Here is a 22,612-nt window from a genome sequence, read left to right as displayed (position 1 = left end):
GTAAAAAGGCAGACTTCCAAGCTATGAGCTGATGAGGCACAAGCAGGAAGAAGCCAGTTCCCTTGTCAAGGGCCTCCCCATGGGCACTAACCCTTGGGCATAAAGATTTTGGCTATGTCCCTGCCAAGAAGCCCATCACCAGCTGCTGAGGTGGGAGTTGGAGGGGCTGAAGGTGATGCTTTCCTCCCTCAGCAGAAGCATCTGCCCAGCACCTCCCAAGCAGGGAGGGGATGAAGGACTTGGCTGAGGAAGGAGATGCACCCCAGAAGGTGGATTTTTTCATGCCCTGTCAATTCCCCAAATGTTGGCCTGCTTGTCCAGATCAGCGTTTTGTAGAGTCCTAGCTCTGCTGTTGCAGGAAACTCAGCAACATCACCAGCCTCATGCAGAGAAACCATCTCTTCCTCTGCCAGAGCTGTCAGGTTTTGCTAGTGCTATAATAAGAATAAATAAAAGCCCTCAAATAAATAGGAAAAGATAAGGAGGCAGATAACTGTAATTCTCATGACTGACAGTATTACTCAGCTTAGACATTAACATTCTAGCTAAAGCTTTAAACCTTGGATTTACTGAGCATGCCTGTTATTAATTTTGCCTAGTCAGACTGCATTGCTAGCAGGTAGGTGTGTAATCTAAAAATGACTTTGAATTAGGTTATGAGTTAAGCATTGCAGAGACAATTATTATATTTTTTTCCAGGCTGCTGATGAAAGGCCTTGCAGGATTTATTATTATCCTTGTGAAGGTTTGGGAGGAGTGTTTACTGGATGGATCCATAGCCTGTGTAATTCTCCACATTCGTCTATTAAAATGATATCCTTAATCCTTGTTCCCTAAAGAAGTAACACCTAGCAGGTCCTCACTTCATATAACCCTGCTATGTCTTAAATCCTTTCTTTACAGATTTCCAACTGGAGATGATTATTCTTCATCCCTCTTGAAGAGGTTTCTGCTCTCAGCCAGGCTACAGCAACCACCAAGCCCTGCCCTGGAGGACAGGGACACCATGAGGGAGCCCCAGAGACCTTGGCAGCATTCCTCATGCAGGAGCTGCAGGAAGAGGCAGCCATAAACAAGAACGGGGATGTTTCCAGCTCCCTTCCCTTCTTCCTCTCCTCAGCTTGGTTGGAAAGTGGTGAGCTTTGAAGGGACTTTCAGTGAGATCCAAGGGGAAAAAAATAGAGAGCAATGGTAGAGCTTGATCCACCCAGTTATGGCTATAAATGGTAGGAGAAGTTTCCCCTTTGTGAAATCAGTGGCACTGAAGTTGTTTAACAGTATTTTATTAAATTATTAATATTATTGTTGTTGTTATCATCATAATTGCTCTTAGTATATTATTAGTGGTGGTGGTGTTTACTTATTAATTATACATGTAGACATATTTCTGTATTTTGGGGAAAAATTGTGTGGCCTGTTTTCACCATGCATATATATATGCATAGATATGGACAGAGGGAAGGAAAGCAACACCACTGCAAGCAGTCAAGAAGCAGCTCTCACCATTACTTAGCTAATCATATTTAGGTTAGATATTAGGAGGAAATTCTTTACTATGAGAGTGGTGAGACACTGGGAGAGGTTGCCCAGGGAAGCTGTGCATGCCCCCATCCTGGAAGTGTTCAAGGCCAGGTTGGATGGGGCCTTGAGTATGTCTCTGCCTAGGGCAGGGGGATGGGAACTAGATGATCTTTAAGGTCCCCTCCATCCCTGGCCATTCTATGAATCTATGATTACTGGGAGAGTACTTTTGTTCATGATGTTCTCTACCCCATCTGGACACATGGATAAATAAATTGCTTCACTCCCATGACAAGCCCATCGAACTCCTGCCAGGCTTTATGACTCTGCATTGACCTACCAGAATTCAAAATAGATTATCTTGGAGGCAAAAAAGCCTCGATGAATATGGAGGCTGTTATTTATTCTGTCTCATCTTTGTTTTAATGTCAGCGAAAATGAAAACACAATGGAATATAAAATTGCACTTTCCAAATGCAGACTCATAGTTTGAAAACCTGGCGTTAAGATATCATTTCTGCTAAAGTAAATAAAAAAATCCTAGTGACTTTATTGAGACAGGATTCCATACCTTAATATGCTTTAACATTAACCTGAGTGCTGCTCTGAATACCAAAGCTGATTTATTGGAAAGCAATACCAGGGCATGTCATACCAAGTCATTAAGATTACCCTGGCCTTATTATCACTCTTTCTCCTAACTGAATTTTAAAGATTAGTATTAGATGACTGCTCATATTAAGGATCCCTGTTAAAGGCAACCATGCACTTCATTTGAGTGCTGTTTTTTAAAGAAAATTCTGTTGATACACTTTACAACCACTACGTAAAAAGACCAAAGGACAAAGGTAGACTGAAAGAATATATTCTGAACTGTCAAATAGAAATACCCACCCTATGCCTCCTTAAACTTTTCTTTTATAATATTTTATTCTTTTCTCATCTGTTCCCAGATATTATAATTTTCAAATCAAGCCAAAGCTGGACTTTCATCAAAGAAAAAACACACATTTTTAAAAAAAACCCAAACAACAAAATGGGGATATTAATGATATGCATACATCATGATACTGTGATGTCTTAAAGCAGCTGTCAACAGAGCAGAAATTAGAATGGATGATAATGTTAAAGGCTAAAATGATGACAGCATATTTGCCTGCACACTTTGAGCTGGTATAGTGTGGGAAAGCAGTTGCTTGGGAAGTTGGCATAATTTCCTCGTGTTGTTTAAAACAGGCTTATGACTGCAGTTAGGTGTTACCATCAAGAGGACCTGTCAGTTTGTGGTAGTAGAGCTCTTTCTTTCGAGTGCACAGGGGAATACAGTGGGAATTGTCTCCTGGCTGCTTTGGAAGCAACAGTTTTCAGCAGAAACATTCAGTCATTTCTGTTTAATTGTAGTACACAGCTAAAGATTAAATTCTAGCCTGTCACTTCTAATTGCTTTTGCTTTGCCAAGGCTTTCTCAATTGATCAGTGACCTAATTTTTTTAAAATACAATTACTGTGGCACAACCATGATGCAGTACCTCTGGACATGCTCATTTGCCCCCTAAGGACATCCACTGTTCCCAAACCATAAATGTGGAGCAAGAAAATTGCCCAAGCACCATGAATCTGAGATTGTCATATGTTCCTTTGAAAAGGGCAGGGACCCTTAAACAGCATTTTGTGAGCTTTGGATCAGGCATGTGGAACCAGAAAGAGATCACAAGTCTTTTCAACACCTTTCAGTTGTGGATAAGCAGCTAAGGGAGTGCTTTAGTGTGCCCCAGTAGCACAGCTGAGCTTTGTCTCCTGCACAGCTCTTGTGTAGCCCTGTAGATCATTCCCCACCATCCATCCATTCCCTTCCAGCTCCTCCTGTACTGGCACTGACCAAAGCAACTAACTTTTTATTTAAGTTTTTGATGTCATTTATCACCACCAGTAATTAATTTAGGTCATCGTTGCTGTTGGTAGAGCTATTTTAGTATGTATTCCTTTCTTCTGCTCTTTTGTGTTTTGTTTGTCTGAAGTATATGGGTTTGTCTCAATGTGACATCTCTGTGCAAACATATGCATCTGAGGAAGGCAAAAGAGATTTATTGCATTTTGGCTAATACAGAGGAAAGGGGAAATTGCCTACATAATGAAACAGGAGATTCAGTTTTAACTATGTCGTTTCTCTCGTCTCCATAGTACTGAATACACAAACATAAAATATAGAATCTACCTCACCCTTCAAACAGATCAACGTACAATTAAACCCCACAATGCCTGACAACGTGTTGTCAAGTTGTTTAAGTAGTTGTTTCAGAATCTGACAGACAAACTTATAAACAAAACGTAGAGCACCAGATTGTGGGATGAGGCAGCATCATCACGTGGCTTCCTCAGTTATCTCAAAATTTGGAAAAGGCAAAAAAGTAGAGGAATACTTTTTCTCCTTGAATAAATAACAGTTTAATTACATTCTAGAAATAAAGTATGATGTGGTAGGAATACACTGGAAATCTTACAGAAATACTATTCTGCTACTGGTAGGTAAATGGTCAAAGCTACTTTTCATGACAATCTGAACAGTACTTGTGTACAAACTATTATACAGGTTGCTAATGAAAAATATTGCAGCAGTTGCAAGGATGTTACCAGCTCAAACAAACATCTAATGATACAATATTCTTCTAAGAGGAAGTAATAATGTTAGATTTACAGACAATAAAGAGTTATGTTCTCCACTTTGAAACACTGGAAATAAAAAGCTCAGGTAATTCAATTTCTTTACCTCATATTATCACAAGGAAAGATTTTCCTTTCACTACGAAACAGCATCCCAAGAGACCCTGTAAACAGTTTATTCAAAGGTAGTATTTGAGATGTCACAGCAATATCAACAATTGTCCTAGTCTACAATTACAGACTTTTTAGGCCACTGCTTGTACAGATGACATTTTTTTTTCCACTTATTTACATACATTCAGCCCAATAACAGCAGGTAAAATGCGCTGTCTATCTCACAACAGACACACTAAAATTGTCATTGAAAGGCCAGTGCAAGATGTGGATAGTGATTGCACAGCATTGAGGAGATAGTATTATCCAGATATACACTTAGACTGTTGAGAATCTAACTCTGCACACGTGACACAGATGGTTTCTCAGTAGATACGTGACACTTGGAACTGGTACATATACTTAACTGCAACTATTGTTGGTTGGTGGATGATGATGGTGTGGGTGGCTGTGGAACACAGTATCGTTTGGCTGTGCTATCACTAAGTGAAGGTAGGCAACGGCAAATTAGGAATACCTAAAGCTGAAGTTTAAACACAGCTTCTCCTGGAATGGCAGCAGGTTTTTCTAATGAGAGAGTAGTTCTACTTGGAGTGCAATGTGTAGGGAAATCGTTGCCACCTCTTTAATAAATGGTTCTAAGTGAACCGACACAGTTCCCAGAGCTTTAGAAAAACTCATTATGCAAATGAAGATACTGATGATAGACGGTAACGTTTCACAGGATGCTATTTCTTATTATATTGGTAAGCACCAAGTTAAGTGCCAAGACAGCCCCATTGTCCCATGATTTATCGCGTAAAATTTAGAACTTGAATGTACAACAAAGATCCACGAAGTCTGCATTTAATTCCCAAGAAGACAGTTTCAAAAATGGCTCTTAAAATACCTCTACATTTCAAGTGGGCTTTCCTCCCCTCCTTCAAGAGAACCCCTTTAGGATGGACTAGGCCTCGGTACAAGACAGATCTTTCAGGACGAGGACTTGTAACTCTTTTGGGAATCCTCTGCAATCTGCCAGTTCCAGCTGACTGCCACGGCCCCTTCCAGAGCATGGTGCCCTGTCCTACCACCCAAGGAACCAGAAGGGGAGGAGGAAAAGTACCCCTGTGTCTTCCAGCTACTGTTCAGCACCTCCGCTGATGAGATCTTTTAACACGTGCTCCCCCTGCCCCCTTGGAGCCACCTCTGTCCCACAGAGCCCCTGGCTGAAAATGGGCCAGGCTGTGCTACTGGCTGCTCCGGCCTGCACCGAGGTTTCAGAAACAACACGGGGACACCACGGTGACCAGAGAACCTGGGCTGCTGCCCCTCTCTCTCCTGATGTCACCCTGAGGATGGGTGTCAGGGCAGAACGGGTTTGGCTCCACTCGCCTGATGCCATGGAAGGAGCCACCACCCCTCTTGCAGCAAGCATCTGGCAGCTAAGGGGCTGAGCCACCTTCTGCAGCTATTTTGGCAGAAGTCAGCCAGAAGAAGGGTGAGAAAATAGTCCAAAAAAACAAGGCAGCAGAGAAGAGGACCCCAGACCTTCTGATTCAGACCAGCATTACAGAATATTGCCGCCTCACAGACTATCCAGGAAAACACTCCTTGTGAAAGTCCCAGGCTGCAGAAACAATGCCACCACAGAACAAAGTCAACATTTTCCTTCTAACTTCTTTCTCCAAGCTGATGGTGTCAAACCTTGTATCCTGGCTTCACAGTGAGACTCAACTCATTTCAAACAATCATCAGATTTGAATATGACGGCCTTAAAACAAATTACCATTTATTTCTGACTTTCTCGATTTTCAGGAACACCAACAACAGCCACTGCAGTTGTCAGTGCAGGCTCATGCTGTGCTCTGCCTCTTTTGTTTCCCCTTATTCTCAAGTACAAGGTTGCTTTCTCTAGCACGTCAACACACCTCTCAGAGTGGATCAGGATGTTCTTAGTACGGTACTTTCATCAGTAATCAGTTGGAAGAACTCAATTTTAGAAACAGAATTCATGTGCAAAGCGTGCAACAAGAAATACAGTTTACATTTGGTCAAAGTGTCCTATCTTAGTTATGCTACCATGACTCACACTGATTAGTATACTTACACACACACACGCACACACACACACGTACACACACAGATATTTATTTATATACACGCTCACACAATAAGAAAATGTCTAAGTCTGACAGTATTTCCTCCTCTTTTAGCGAAGACAGGAGTTTGGCATCCCAGGTTCTGAATCTGCTTAAACCTGGGATACAGGAATGTGACACACTTCAAGTATACATCGACTGCACAGTGATAACATCGCACACTGAGTCTGACACATGCTGTCTTCAGCGGTCCGGCACCAGCACGTGGCTTAAAACCAGTTGCTGGTTAAAGGAGGCAATATCCAGGACCTTCACTTTTCAGTGTTCATATTCACATAATGCCCAAGAGGAGGGCAGTCGTCTGTACAACCATCAATGTCCTTCTGTATAAACGCAGTGGTATTTAAAAGTCTGAACCAGTGCATTCCTCGCTCACTTTCCTCCTCTATTCCTCTGTTGCTGTTACTCTCGTATGCATGTGAAAGTAAAAGGCAGTGGGGAAATAACTTTAGTAGAACACAAAGCCTCTCCTCTAAGTCCACAGAAGACCACCAAAAGTGTAAAATTTCCAAAATAGCTCATAGGAATTCTTCAAATACACTAAGTGTTTTCAATGGGGTTTACATATCACAGTTCACATTATTTCCACGGAAGTCTACCTTATCACTTTGTTTAATCAGACAAATATCAAGAACACACAATAAAACAGCATACAATTCACGGGACACGACACGTTTTACAAAACTTCTAAAACTCAGCACTGCCGCTTTTGGAAAAAATCAAAAACTCCTATTACTTACAGACATGAAATATACTTCACATTGAAATGAACAGCATGATTACAAGGATTTTTGTCTTATTTATGATATTGGTTAGGATGCATTAGGTCTCAATTAGGTTTCACAATTTTTCTTCATACCCCCAAAGGGAAGCATCACGAACCTGGTATTTTCTCTGTGCTCTTTCAGGAAACTTACTACTATTCAGTAAACACTTTTTGAGAAAAAAAACCCAAACCTTTGAAAATTTAGCTTGAACCCCTTCTTGTAAAACCCGAAGAACCGGCTGATGGAAATGCTTTTAACACAATCATCAGCTTACAATGACAAAATAAAAAAAATAAAAAAAAAATTACAGGAGGGCACAAACACGTTAAGCCATGGGTTTGGTTTGTTTGTTGTTGGTTTTTTGTTGGTTTTTTTTTTTTTTTTTTTAAACTAACTCCTTTTCTCACAACGCTGAGAAGTCTCTGACTTACAACGCTTCGGCAGTCGTGTCCGTGGAGACAGACATGGTAACTTTGGCAATCTTAACTGTGCTCTTAATGCAGCTCTCGGCAGCCCTGTGCACGTTCCCCGCGTTGTTGGCGTGTTTGTGCTGGCAGTCAGACTCCATGCTGTTGTCCAGGGGCTGCGCGGTCCCTTCGCAGGTGGGGAACATGCTGCGGAAGGCGTGTCGCAAGTCCTTGCTCCTCAGAGCGTAGATGATGGGATTCACTGTGGAATTCAGCAAACAGAGCATGCTACAGAAGGCAAAGATAGTCTTGACGAGCTTGTTCATTTTCCCAAAGACGTCGTACACCATGATGGCGAGGAGAGGGCCCCAGCATATGATTAAAACGACTAGGATAAGGACCAAGGTTTTGGCTAACCTGATGTCCATACGAGTTTGATCGGGCCTAGTGATCTGTACCTTACCATCCTCCGTGGACTGAATGATTATGCTTTTCTGCGTGCCCCGCTGAATCATGCGCACAGCGTGGCTGTGGGCCTTCCACAGTATGTACATGTAGGCATAGACAATGAACAGCAAAAGGACGCTGGTGACCCCGATCCAGAACATCAGGTACGTCTCGTCGATGAGAGGGAATATGTCCGAACAAACGGAGTTGAGCTTTTTGCAGTTCCAGCCAAGCAGAGGCAGGACGGCTATGACGATAGCGATGGTCCACATCACACAAAACGCTACGACAGCCTTTGGTCGGGTAACAATCCTTTTGTAAGCTAGAGGCCTGTGTATGGAGATGTACCTGTCTATTGCCGTGAGGAAAAGGCTACCTACGGAGGCGGTGAAGGAGGCTGTAACTCCCCCCAGTTTGAACAAGAAGACGTTGGGGCTGTCCTTCCGGTGGAAAACATGGAAATCCACAAAACTGTAGACAAAAATCACGCTGCCCAGGAGGTCGGCCACGGCCAGGCTGCCGATGAAATGGTAGGAGGGTCTACACCGGAGGCTGCGGGAGTGGAGGATGACGCACAGGACGAGGAGGTTCTCTAGGACCGTGAAGGTGCCCAGGGTGAGGGACAGCACAGCGATGGCCAGCTGCTGGCTGGGGTTCAGGATCATAAAGCACTCCATATCCATGAAGTTCTCCCCACACTGTATGTTCTCCTCATTATCCTTAAATGTGGACAGGGACTTGTTGTAAAACTCGGTGATGTTGACCTGATCTGAGGGAATAATGCTCAACAGGGGATCATCTCCTGCAGTCATTTTTTCTTGGAAAGGATCACCCCTGAAGGAAGAGAGAGGAAACTTCTGGGGATAGTACCCCAGCTTGGATGCCATGTCGCCCTTCATGTCTTCGTACTGGATATCGTTGGAGCCCACGTAAAGGAGATCTGTCGTGATTGTGCGGAAAGTTGTATCTGCGAGGCCATCTAGGACTGACTTCATAACCCCGGGCTTGTTGGTTTCAGAGAGACTTGGGAGAGGGAAAAGTGCATCAGAGGTATTCCTAGAAGGGGAAGAGATCAGACAGCGTTAACATAAACAGGGAGACAAACTTCACAAACAACTTAGTTGAATTGTGTCAAACCAAATCGACCTTTCTGTTACATTAAGTGCACATCGAGCCTTTGCCATCTGTGGGAATCAGGGCGAGTCAAAAAAAAGAAAGGTTCAGAAAGAAATCACCTGGATTTCCCTAGAACGGATTTACACTAAGAAGCGATGCAAAAATTGGAGGCACAGGGAACTAAGTATTCCACAGGAAAGTAATTTTCATTTCTCATCAAAACGTTCTGAGACACTACCAGAAAGATATTTTTCTCTAGATGTGGACTTGGCTTCTGATGGCAAAGTACCTTGAAGACCAATATTCCTCAGGCTTGCTTCATTTGGATAATACCAAATGCCACTGCAGGAGAAACATTAAAATGAGTCATCACCTTCATTGTTTTTCTTTTAAACAGCACCAAGGGTTTTGGAAACCTGATAACAGAGAGGGAACAGTGAAAGAGCCATGCACGCTAAGCTTCCCAGTTCACCCAGTCTGCCTGGATATTCACATTACCCTGCTACAGCAATTTGCTGAATGTGTTATAGAAAATTTATTAGCAAGGTGTTTCATCTACAAATATAGGGATAGATACAGCTTCATTACTCTATTCCTTCTTTCTGCTAAACATACCAAGGAAACTAGGATGTCTGAACTCCATGGTTGTAACACAGATTCAGATTCAGATTCAGATTCAGATTCAGATTCAGAAAAGGTGACCAGCACTGCCAAGTCAGTAAATGCATCAGGGATCCATTCTGTGTGGATCAGAAGCCTCAATCAGAACAGTTCACTCTTGCCCAGAAAAACATAGCACCAAGTTTGGGTCAGAGTGCAGTTCTGGACACAACTCCAAGCAAAAGGGTCCAGGAAGCACAGATCCATGGATGCGAGATGCACAGAAGTGTAACTCATTCCACTGGGGACACTCTCAAGAACATTCTGTCCACTCAGAAATCAGGACCCCAGCAGAAGGTCTCCAGGTAGCCAGTGGTCTCCAAGTCTCATCATGCCCACCCTTTGCTCATGGAAGGTGATTGGTTGTAGGGTGCAACACCTGGTCAAGGGTACCCTCACCAGCATCCGAGCATCCCACATGCATCAACAAGTATGACAGATCTTACAGCTCTTCTTATGCTATGCTCCTTTACCTAACTTTGCCCAAGTAATATTCACTGGACATCTGTTTTATCCTCCAAACACCAGGGTGGCTGAGAGTGGTCCGAATGCAAGTAAGAAACAGAATAATCGCTGCAGATATTCTGCATCTGCTAAGGGACATCTTGATGATAACACCAGCAACAGGAGCAAAAGCAAGCTTTTTCATACTTTTAGAATGGAGGAAATTGTATGTGACACCCAAGAAATTCCAGGTGCCATATACAGGCTTGTACTGACTTAACCTCTTCACTTTACATCTGAAACAGCTATGAAAGGCCATGGGAGATAATCTGCCAAAACCCTGAGCACTGATCACCTCAGCTCCTGCAGAGGAGACCTGCACAGTAGGTACCACAACTCGGTTTTCCTTACAATCAGAAGATATCATGAGCATTTCCACAAGAAGCAGAGATCATCTGGCTGATATTTATGCTGCACTTACACATGGTACCTGAATACTCAGATAGTTTGTCCACAGTTCATTAAAGTTTTCACTTGATTCAGTGGGTCTGGACACTGAGTGTTAAAGGAATTATAGAAACTTAGATCTCCAGAGGACACTGCAACTCCAGTGCTGCAAACAAGGATGAGTATAAACAACCTCTGGGATAGTCTATCACACATCACAAACCCTTGTTGTGTCAGCTTTTGCAGTTGTAACAAGGTAATTAGATGGCCAGACAACAGGAAGGAATTTAATTTTGAGGGTCTGAGCAGTGAGAGAGAGAAATGTCACTGAAGCACATATTAAAAATGAATAACAATAATCTAATATGTAATGTACTTTTCATCCACAAGGTGCTTTTACAACTGTTCCTAATAGAATTTGCAGATGTTACAGGTTGCAAAGATGACCCTGCTGACAACTGACAAATCCCTGCAGTGGGTGAAGTCTGGCAACTTTAAACTTGGCATTATAGCAGCAATTTAGAACCAGAAGCAAAGAACGTGTCATTCACTTGAAAACTACCCAGAAATATTAAATAAATCAAGTAGTATTATAAACATGTAAAGATGGCTGTTACTCCAGCTTATTCCTGAGACAAAAAGACAACCATTTTAATGATTAAAGACAAAGCCCCATGTTGAGAAGATTGTTTGAGCAAAGCTTAAAAAAATTATATGCAACAGAGCACTTCTGCTAGACAGACAAACAAGTTGTTATGAGGTAGCTGGTCCCTGCTGGAGTCATGTTAAGTACAGACCTCCTCAGAATAAGGTGCAAGTCACCCTTCAACCCTTACCTTTGTTTGAAATACAAATGAAAGAACACAAATTCCTCCGTGCTCTTCTGAAGGTGGCAGCGAGTTATGTGGCAATATGACTATGCATGCATATGCTATGCTAACAACATAGTTAATGGGATCAGGAGAGGCAAGTCTTACTTTGAATTTCAATGATTTTTTTTCTCCCTCTGTATTTTTACGTTGAGATTATTACAGTAATTTCCACCTTATTGTCTCTGCAAAGAGAGTTTTCTCTGAGAGTCCTTGGGAGTTCATTAGTGATGTAGTTTAGGCTTCAGGGGATGCAGCTGACATTAATTTTGTTTTTGTTTGCTGCTGGGAATATCATAATTGGAAATTTCTAGCAGTATATGTGCATGCACCTATTGAAGTAGTAGTTGATTTTTATTAAAGTTGCAGTAAAAAAGCCATTCGCCTCATCTGGAACTGCACTTTACTGAGATTTCGTTTATTTTAATTTAGATACAAGCTTGGCCCGTTTTAAGTTAGACAACTGAAATGTGCTGAAGTGATCAGCAAAGTTTTTCCATGGCTAAACAGTGCAACCAAGACCAGACCTTTGGCACCAATGTTCTCAGGAGAGTCCAGGTCACAGATGTTGCATGATTTGACACGGACTGAAGAGCCGATCATGTGGGGGTAGTGGTTTGGTTTCTGGTCTTTTTGTTTAGTTAGGTGGATGTGCCAATGTCACGCAAATTTGGGCTCTGAACTCTTCTGTCCAAACCTGGAGCAGAGAGGAGACACTGCCCAGAAGAGCAGGACACCATGCTCCACGTGGCCACATCACTTTTTGCAGTTGGCATCAACACAACTCAAACTTGTATTGCTTGAGAGCCATTAACATCTCTACATTAAATACTCCAGGAGCCTTTTAATTGACTCCCTAGTGGACAAGGGTCCCCTGCACAGATCCCTCCTCTCTGGACAGGGCTGAGGTGACCTCCATGTGCTGCACCAAGGTCACCTTGGGGGCAAGGTGGGAGCTGAGGAGCCCCTCCTGCCCTGCCAAAAGCTGCTCTTCCAACAGAGCCTTTGAGTCTGTAAATCTCTCAGTTTTGTCCCTACTTTGAAGGAGCTATACTACCACAGTCATTTTAAAATGGCTTTAAAAAGAACTAAACATTGATGAAAGATGAGGAAGAGCCCATCCTGATGCCAGCACTTAAAATTCTAAGTGTATTTCCATGACTACGTGTAGCAACTCACAGTAAGTAATGATCTATGATTACAGGTAAGGATTAAAGAATAGACAAAAGCAACACACATCTTTTATCTTGAAGACCAAAACCAGAAAACCCCCAGCTGAACACCACTCTGGATTTTTCTCCCATCAGCCAGTGGCTATTGATGGGCATGGCCAGACCAGCTCTGCAAAGTGACTGCCACTAGATGGAGTGGCTTGTACAAGCACTCTGCTTTACTGACTGCAGAGACCTGGATTTAACTTCCTCTGGCTCTTTTCTTTTAGCCTGCTTTAGTGTGGTTCAGACATAGGAGGTGTTAAAACATCAGATGAAAGTTGAAGACACGAGTTTGTAAGGCTCTGCCCTCCAAGCAAAAGAATTAGTTAAGAGTTGAGAGGGCAAGTCTTACTACTGCCCTCCACTGTATGGTTACAGATGGCCTTAAAAGAAGCTTGGATGCTTCTTGGAGTACAAAGACCCATTGGGTAAAATATGAAATATGTAATACCTAAAAGGCTGGTAACTCATCTTGAGCAACAGGGAGAATTGTACTTCCCCTGGACTTCTTGTTGGCCCAGAGGACTGGTTTACTTAGGGAGCACGAACATCTCTTCATTAAAATGCTATGTTCTCCCTTCCATTCTGGGGGAGAGGGAGGTTGGGAAAGTTTTTATCATTGTCTAAAGAAAGGGCTTAATTTATTATAATTTTCAAATCAGGGTGATTGATAGAGCAATTGTAATAGCCTGAATAGAAACAGTGAATATTTGCCTTCTTCCTCAGGAAGTAATTATGAGCAATACAATTATGCTACTGATAACTGCAAAAATGTTGACGTGGCAAGAAAAAGAATCAACACAAGAAAGGGAAATCTGCAATCAAACCTTTCTAGCTTCTCTTTTAGAAAATATTTTGATCTCCTGGTCTATACATTTCTTCTATGATACCCACAGTTAATTAAGAACAGGGGAGTGGACAGGTATAAATGAAACATAGCTTCTGACTGCACAAAAATATGTAAATTAATTCCCCCTGCTTTCATGTTGTAAGGCTTGTTTCAGAGGGCTTTATCTTCCAATAAGTTTGCATAGTACCCAGTACACTGGGACTCCTACCAAACCAGGTTCACAAAGTACCAACACAGGATAAACTGCAGTAATTTATACTTGTGTGCAGTCGGCTGAAAAAGTGTGAGAGAAATGAGCTCTACCATAGTAACTGTTGGCCTCCAGGAATTAGAACTGTCCTATAAAATGAAAATTTATATGGCTAATAATTACCTTATCCCATATGGCTACAAACAATACTGCCTCGAGGACAGACCAAGGTTTCTAAGCCTTGGAGAAAGAAATATGCAGGCTGAGAAATGGCACTCTAAGACTCAGTAACACCAAGCAAGGAAAAAAAACCACTCTGGTGAGAATGTGAAAGCAATGTTACCCCTATCCTATTTACTGTTTTACAACTTCATCTCCAACACTGTGCTACTCCTAGACTATAAATGGCAAATATGCTGTCACTGCTAATTCAGGAAAACTTGCATTTGCTTCTGTGAATTTTCTAATGTTTGAGGAGTAGGGAAGGAGCATGGGCACGAGAGGAGCAAACCAGGGATGCTACCTTCTAGTTACAGCAAGGCACTATCAGCTACGGGGTAAACTAGGGCGTGCAAGTACTGAAACAAATTTTGTTCTTATGTAACATGATGGTATCTTTGAGTCTTAATTAGCAAGGAACCACAGCTACGTGGTTAGTTATGTTAATTAACATACCCTTTGCACACTAGCAGGATAGGGGCTGGATTGCTCTAATTTGAGGGCAAACTGCCCCTACCTGACAGCACTCAGCATCCAGAAGCTGACAATCTGAACAGCAAAACCAAAACAATGGGGAAAACAGAACATTAATCACCAACCAACAATGTTTTTACAAGAAAGAACATTATTTCTTCCCTCTAGAGTTTTGTTGGTGAGATGTGTGTCCCAGTTTTACCACAGGTGACTTGCAGGCACAGAGGAAAAGGGGCTGGTGTCTTAATCTTTCAACAAGCCAGGGCATGTGCTTGTCAGGATCAGATGGGTTCAAAAGTGAGGCTGAAATCCTGCTCTGTTTGCTACAGGCAAAGTAGCCAAACTTTTGCTCCTCTGCAAGCCAGGTGAACCTGCTGGCAGCCTCTCAGCTCTGCTGCCCGTCTCCAAACTGCTCGAGTTGTTTCATGTTGGATCCAGAGTCAAACAGCAGGAAATCAAAGCACCAGGGTGCACACCTGGCAGGTGAGAGGCTTAGCATGAAGCCCTTTCTCTGAATTCAGGGAGCCAAGGATGTGCCTCCCACATCCCACCCTGCAATAGGGGAAGGAGCGGGGGCAGCTGCCCCGTCTGCCTCTGGAAAATCCCCAAAGCTCCCGAGTTCACTTGAAACACCTCAGCTTTTAAAATACAACCCCTCACACACACACATTTCCTACCAAGCCGGAGGCAAGATGAATACTGAAGACACAAACCAGCAAAGGGGCTGTAAGGGTCATGTTAATGGGAAACTACAGCTGCCTGATGTGCCTGACTTTGGAGAGAAGGGAGAGGAGGTGGCTCTCTTAAAGCAACAAAGAAGACATCGTGAACGTGGGCTTTTAACATCTTTCAAAGTTTACTTTACACATCTTAATTTCATTTAAAGGCAGCACTTTGGGAGAGGATGAAGATGCTTGCTGAAGTATGAAAAGCTCAGATGAGAGGGAAACGGAGAAGCAAGAGAGAGCTGGTATTTGCTTAAAATCAGCTCCAGTTTAAGGACACATTTCCCACTAGAGCAGAATCAACAAGTAACACAAGATTAATAAAATGCTGTGGTATATATAATTTAAAGAAAATGGAAGAGAGGTCATTGAACTGGGGAATTTTATACTCTCAAACTTTTTCACAGAAGGGTTTATCTTCGATATAAATATTGCAACAAAAATTGCTTAATTTCCTGCCTCTTTTCTAGTAATTTCCTAATGCCAAAAGGTGCAGGCACTTATTACTTCTAAGCAGAACTGACATAAATGTTAAATGGAGACAGAGAAGCCCGGTCAAATGCAAAAGAGATTGGGGCTGAACACTCAATCTCCTGGAAGTACCTAGAAGAGACAGCAGCTTAGCACATATCGTGTAGTTGAAGGGAGAGAAGTCATTTGAAAGAGCAGAGAAGAACATAAAAGACCCAGGCACCACTGGATGCTAAATGCTAAAGGTTCCCAGAAGCATGAAGATGAAACTGAGGGAAAAACATATTTATTAGGAAAAAAAAACAAACAGAGAGAAGCACTCCAAGAAAATAGCTTTCATGTAATAGTTAGAACAAAACAAAAAAGGTTAAGAATTTGTTGCAGCAGAAGTATTAGTGAACTTTATTAAAAGACTAAGGTAGCAAAACATCAGGCTCCAGGGAGAACTCTCATAAACTGCAGAGTGAATGTCTGACTCCTCCTTCCCCCGCAACAAGCTGTGGCTCTAACAAGTTTTAATCAAAGCCTGTGACAGAGCAAGGAGATGGTGAGAGCAAAGGTAATGTGGGTTAAGTGACTGGTATGAAAGGCACTGGGAGGAGACAGAATGACTGTCCTCACACAGGGAATAAAATGTCTTGAGGTGAGATAAGAGCAAAGTGGTGAAAGACAGGAAGACCCAAGTGGAAGGAGCCCAGGGAGGCAGGGGATGCACATTTTAGGGAAAGAGAAGAATTGCTTTTGCAGCTGGCTTGGGGAAAGCTGATCATGTGAGGGAGACAATTCATGAGAGAAAGCCTCTCTCCTCTTCCAAGCTATGGGAACTTCAGAGTCACCTCCATAAAGTGAAGGATCGACCTAGTGGGACTTTCAGATCTCCCCGTAAAGAAAGAACAGACTCACTGCTCTGCAGGCAATGACTTGCTCTTTTCAAAGTCCAATTCTGATCTGTATTCAAAAGGCAAAAGAAGGAAGGAGCAAAGGGCTCTCATCCTCAGTAAGGTCACAGAAAAAGACAGCGCTGTATGCACGGACACATGGGACCAAGCTGGGGACACTCGGGAGTGATCAGTTGAGCAAAACTGGGCAGGGACATCAATAAAAATAAAACTGCTTAAGGAAAACAAAGGACAGGACACAGACCTCAGAGGTGGAAAGGAAGACAGAGAGCTCAAATGAAGCCACTAAATGACCCATACAGCAGATAAACACACCAAAAGAGGAAAAGGGAAGAGGGGTTTACAGGCAGTGACAGAAAGTTAGTGCACAGATGGTCAGCAACACATTGCAAAGCAACATTCCTTCTTCCTCAGCCCTCAGGAGTCTAATGCTCCCGAAAATTGTTATCAGGCCACGAAGTATTGGCAGTGCTCATGAGCTAGGACAGAAAGGCTTTTGGTAAATGTGATGTCCCACGCCATCAGCATTAGCCAAGGATGAAAATAAGCACTCCAATTAAAAAATGTAAAACATTCTTTCATTTCTGGAGCTGCCTGGCCTTTCACAAAATTTAAATAAGCTCAGATAACTCTCTTCACAGCTACATTCAGAATATAATGATATTCAAATATACTGCCTTCACACACACAAACAACTTGTGAAATTATTTGCCAGCATATTAAGCCACTACACCAGATTGCTTGGCAATGGTGCATGTCTTCGAAATATGCAGATGCTTTTTTTTTTTAAAAAAAAAGGAGAGAGGGAGTAAAGATGAGACATGAGAAAGAACTACAGTAGAATCTGATATAGAAGTAGCCAGTTCAACAAATTGCAGAGAGATTCCAACCAATATCACATCAGATTTGGAGAAATGGTTCAAAGATCCTGAGGGATGAGTTATGACTTTTTATTTGTATGTGTGTGTGTGTGTGTGTGTGTGTATATGTATATGTATGTATATATATACTTCTATGCATAAAGTTACAGATAAGACATACACAAATACATAGATATGCCTAGAGGAGCAACTATGCAAATTCTAACAAACTCTGCAGTAGTGTTTCTCATGTGGAAACTCAAATTCCTGGAGCAGGAGGACAAGCAGACAAGCTAGAAGTGTAGGTAGAAAAATTAAGGCAAGATGAGTGCTGAGTGAATTCCCCAGTCCGCAGTCTTCCTGAGGAAAAGCAAGAATCTAAAATGAGTACATCTATCACAGAGATTCTGTAACAATTATTTTGCAAGTATATATACACACAGGTACCTGTATACACACTCCAAACCCATTCCACATCATTTTCCAGGTACGTGCATAGTCTGGACCCTAGTGCTTCATTGTTTTGAACAGAGGCAGAATTGGCTAAACACGATTTCTAAGAGCATATTTCACATATTCACTGCAGTGGGAGGGTGGGAGCCCCCCAAGCTCCTAAGCACAAACTTGGAAAGGTTTCCTAAAATGCAGAAATATGAAAATTACTCCAACAAGGACATGAAGGGAACTGATGGTACTCCCTATGGAACTTCTCCTTCTCAGTACTTTGCAGTGAGTAAGCATGCCTTTCGTAGGAAGAATATAGAACTTCCATGAAACAGGTTAACACAGGATGAGATATAATTTGATGCCATCTAGCCTTGATCTACTCAGAGACAACAACAACTGAAATGAATAAAACCACCCACTTCCACCAGCCAAAGTATAATGAGTAACGTATTAACACACACAGTAGTGAGACACCTATTTTATCTGTAATTAGGATATTGTAATTAGGTAACTTGATCAAAAAAGGATGTTCCTAATGAAGACAGGCAGAACCAGGCTTGGTGTGTTCCTCACCATAATACCCCTGCATAAGGCACAAATGGCAGAATAAAATGTGCTCCAACCTTATGTTGCAAACCCAATCATTTTTCATGGGCAACAATGGCACCTTCGGGAAAAAGAAGAAGAAGAAAAAAAAGTTCTTTCTAACGAGAAATTGATTTATAAGTCATTATAACCATTTCAAAAGGACAGGTCGTGGCTGGTTTCAGCAATCATTAACGAAGCCACGCACTTTCAAAGAACCTGAGTTCTGGGGGAGGAAATTCTTATCCCACTGACAGCAACTGGATGTGCCCTTTTTGCAGCACTACAGCGACAGTGTAGAAATGGAGATGTAAAGACCAGAACTAAGAAGACAGGTTGACACATTTTTAACTTTGCATTAATAACAAATGCTGCTGCTGTCTATTCTGGCACACTTGCAAGCTTGCTTTTAAGTACAAGGGACTGGCATGCATTTCTACTATAGATAGCAAAACAAGAGCAGCCTTGTTATGATTAAAAGGGTCTATTTCCCTCCGCCTTCTGTCTTCTGTGTCCATCTGCACAGCTGCTTTGAACTTGGCCAAGTCCCAGTACTAGGGTCTCCCGCAGTACATATTTTAAATCAGCAGCAGACTGTGTGAATTTGCTGCTAAAGAAGAGAAAAATCTCCAAAATCTCATTTAAATGGTCAGTGAGAGGTTTTGTGGAACATTGGTCATTTTATATAGCTTGAACTATTTGGGAAATTGCAGTGAGACACATCTAAAATAATTTACTCTTTCAGGAGTCTCGGATAAAGCCAATATAGACATCTGCAAAGAAATGAAGAGCTGTCACTGTTGAGAAAAATGAATTCTGCAGATGCCTAGGTAGCTGACAGCACTGCTAGAGAGAGGTCACAAAGTTTACATCAGAGAAGTTACAGGAATTTCTTTTAAAACACGCAGAAGTAGAAGAACTAGTGAGAGGAACACTAGTGAGAGGAGTGCATGAGACCTGCAGAACCAGGAATGGCAACATATTTGTAAAATTACTGGATAATATTAAGTGAATATAAGGGTTTGGGTTCTCCTTTGCCTCTTCATCTCCTCACCTACCTCTGCACAATAGAAATGAAAGCCATCCCAGCTCTCCCTCTTTAGTGCGTAACACTTTGAGAAACAAAATTCCCAGTGGGATGACAGTCTGCAAGCATTTTGGGATGGCCACATTAAAGGCTGAAAGCCAGAAATTACTTTTAAACAATAAAAATATAATTTAATTTGTAAACTTTAGGTGCCCAATCAGAAACCTGTGAACAGAGAAAAGGGGGAGAAAAGCTTACATTGGCTGAGACCTGCCATTCCTTCAAAAGAGCATGAAAGCCATAATGGGGTCTTTTATGCAACTGAGCTAACATAATTCACCAGACAACAGTCAGGATCAAAGGCACCCAAAGACTCCTCACAATAGTATAACCTGCTTCCTCCTTCACCTTGAGTTTTGTCGGTATTTTATTTGATTACTGTGGGTTTAGGTGTTATCCAATGGTCACTAAGGCAAACTGACAGCAAATACAGATAATTTCTTTACCTGGACAACTTTTTTTCCCCCCTGGCAATAGATGCCTGCTGGCTCAGTCAAACAATTACTGCTTTTATCAATTCTGCTTTAAAATGTTTTTATTCAAATGGTTCTGCCTCTCATGCCAAAGACCAACAGATAATAAAGCAATGCTGCTCCTCGTTGCTACAAAACTAATTTTAACCTCAAGCAAATCAGGAATTACACATTCATCTTCTAAACTGTTCGAAGATGTTGCGTTCGTTTCTTTTGCGGCTGATTTAATAAACTCTGCCTGCATAATAAATACTCCTATAATAGTCATAGGCTTTTTCTCCTTTCTTAGGAAGAGAAAATCCATACTGATAGTTGATATAAGGTGTCATAAAAAAAGAATTAATCACGCCCAAGTAATTTTTGCAATGTTTCTTATTTTGTTATTAAATATCATATTAAATATCACTCTGATCCTTTGCATAATCTTGGTACATGTGAACAGCAATGCCACCCCCAGCAGAGAATGCTGTATTCCTTTAAGAAAAGGTGAACAATAACAATGAAAAGAAGACGAAATATCTAAAGAAAACAAAAAAAGAAGGAACATTTAACTGGTTCAAAAAGCCCCATTACATTTCTTATAAACAAACAACTTGTACTCAAGGAGGAGTATTTTGCTAACTGGCTCTGTGTTATCTATGTACCTTTATCTTCTCAAAGAAAACAAGCAGAAACTGTGAATATGAAAATACACAGAAAATAACACTGATGAGAATTTCAGAGAAAGAAGGAAAACTGTGGACTTCATCTTCTGACACCATTTCACTTAATCAAACTGAAAACACGGTAACGAGCTCTCTCCTACCAAAAAGGCTTGGCACCTACCTCATCCAGGGGTGTTCTCAATGGAGATTTGCAGACGTCTTTGAGACAAAAAGATGCCCATCTAAAATAAGACCCTCTGGTTACTCCGAATTATTTCTCGACAGCTGAAGATTTCACACGACAAACACTGCGTGAAGTTTAAAAAGCTCACTCTTTTTCAGCTGTTTCCCACCCAAGACCTCCGAACGTCAGGCAAAAACAAAACAACCGAACAACCAGAAACCCTACCGGGATATTCTGAAGGTGCTGGACGTCTGAGTGACATCTTTTAGCGGAACATCATTGCGCACAAAATCACGAACCGCCTTTTATTTCGGTTACAGCCCCATCGGCAGAGTTTGGGGAGGGAACATGCGGAGGAAAACCGGGGCTGAATCCCACCCGCTGTAAATCACCGGTGGGGCAGAAGAAGAGGAGAAACCTCCGATGTCAGATAAGGTCCTGCGGGGACCTGGGAGGCTGCCCGCTCCGCGCACAGAAGAATAGACGCGAGTTAACCATAAGGCCACCGGCCCCCCGCACCTCCGCCCGCTGCCGGGCTGCCCTCCTCCTCCGGCCGGGATCAGGAAAGCAAACACCGCACCTCGGGCCACCGGGTTTTCCCGGGTGGCCGCCGGGCGACCTCCAACTCTTCCCCAGCCGCCCGCGGGGCCGTGCCCGGGGCAGGGGCGAGATCCTCGCTTTCCTCGCTCCCCTCAGCAGCGGGTCCCGGGGACGGTCACTCCCGCAGGCAGCCGCCTCCACTCCGGTCGCTCCGCCGTCGGGGCAGGCGGTGTCAGCCCCCGGACACCCTTCCTACCCACGCCGCCAACAAACTTTGAGGGGAGCGGCGGCTCCCTGGCCCCCGGCCGGGGGGGCAAACGCCGCACCCTCCCGCCTCCCCGCCCCGCGCCCTCCTTACCCTCCGCACGGCACCGGCCACGTCCCCCGCCTGCTCCGGCCGCGCCGACCCCCGGCAGGGAGCGGGAGCGCCGCCCCGCCCGGGCACCCCAGCACTGGGGAGCGCCGAGGAGGCGGTGCCGGCGAAGGGAAGGAGGAGGTGGGAGACTTCTCCCCCGGCTGCCTTCCCTTCTTCCCTTCCCTCCCCTCGGCGCCTCCTCTGCGACCACCGCCGCCCTCGCTCGCCCGCCTCAGGCGGTGCGCCGGGCTCCGCCGCCCCGCCGCTCCATGTGCCGCCCGCCCCCCCAGGCCGCCGCCCCCGGCCCTCCTCCGCCGCCTCCGCCCGCCGCCGCCTCGGCGCGGGGAGGCAGCGCGGGAGCCTCCGGGCGCCCGGCGCGGCTCCGGCACACGCCGCCGCCGCGTCCCCCCCCCAGCTTTCCGCCCCTCTCCGGTCCCATTTATGAAGCCCGTCTCCCATCACGTGTCAGTGTGCCTTTTGTCCCGGCCCTGGCAGCGCCGAGGGAGACGGGCGGCGGCGGCGGCCAAACTTCGCCCCGGGGGAGGGACAAGGGGACACCGGGGGACACCGCGGGGGACGGGCGGGCGAACGGCGGAGGAGGGCGGACCCCGACCGCGCCGTCCGGCTCGGGCCATGCCCAGCGCCCCCGACCGCTGTTCGCCCCACGCCCCGCGGTGGGGCCGTGGATGATTAATGGTGATCAGCCCCGTCGTGCCCAGCGCTTCGCCGCGGCGTTCCGCCGGGCGCAGGGGAGCCGGGCAGGAGGAGGCGGAACGCGGGGCCTCCAACCAATGTGGACGG

The 22,612-nt window shown here is 43.9% G+C and overlaps 1 protein-coding gene across 3 annotated transcripts; it reads right to left on the bottom strand.

The window, feature by feature from the left end:
- Positions 1-3,941: 3,941 nt before the first annotated feature.
- CNR1 (cannabinoid receptor 1) lies at positions 3,942-22,064 on the bottom strand. 3 transcript variants are annotated; one of them, XM_071741361.1, is made up of 3 exons: positions 21,815-21,996; positions 20,914-20,974; positions 3,942-9,114 (listed from the first exon to the last, which is right to left on the bottom strand). In XM_071741361.1, the coding sequence occupies exons 2-3, from the start codon at positions 20,916-20,918 to the stop codon at positions 7,632-7,634; spliced, it is 1,488 nt and encodes a 495-aa protein (XP_071597462.1). In that variant the 5' UTR covers positions 20,919-20,974; positions 21,815-21,996; the 3' UTR covers positions 3,942-7,631. The 3 variants fall into 3 exon arrangements, with proteins under 3 accessions (XP_071597462.1, XP_071597464.1, XP_071597463.1); XM_071741363.1 differs by lacking the exon at positions 20,914-20,974 and having other exon boundaries at positions 21,815-22,064; XM_071741362.1 differs by lacking the exons at positions 20,914-20,974; positions 21,815-21,996 and adding an exon at positions 14,524-14,616.
- Between the last annotated feature and the right edge of the window lie 548 nt (positions 22,065-22,612).

The sequence above is a fragment of the Heliangelus exortis genome, chromosome 3, assembly GCF_036169615.1.
Source record: "Heliangelus exortis chromosome 3, bHelExo1.hap1, whole genome shotgun sequence".
Taxonomy (NCBI): domain Eukaryota; kingdom Metazoa; phylum Chordata; class Aves; order Apodiformes; family Trochilidae; genus Heliangelus; species Heliangelus exortis.
The sequence above is the reverse complement of the archived record's forward strand: the minus strand, read 5'-3'. Positions and strand labels throughout refer to the sequence as shown.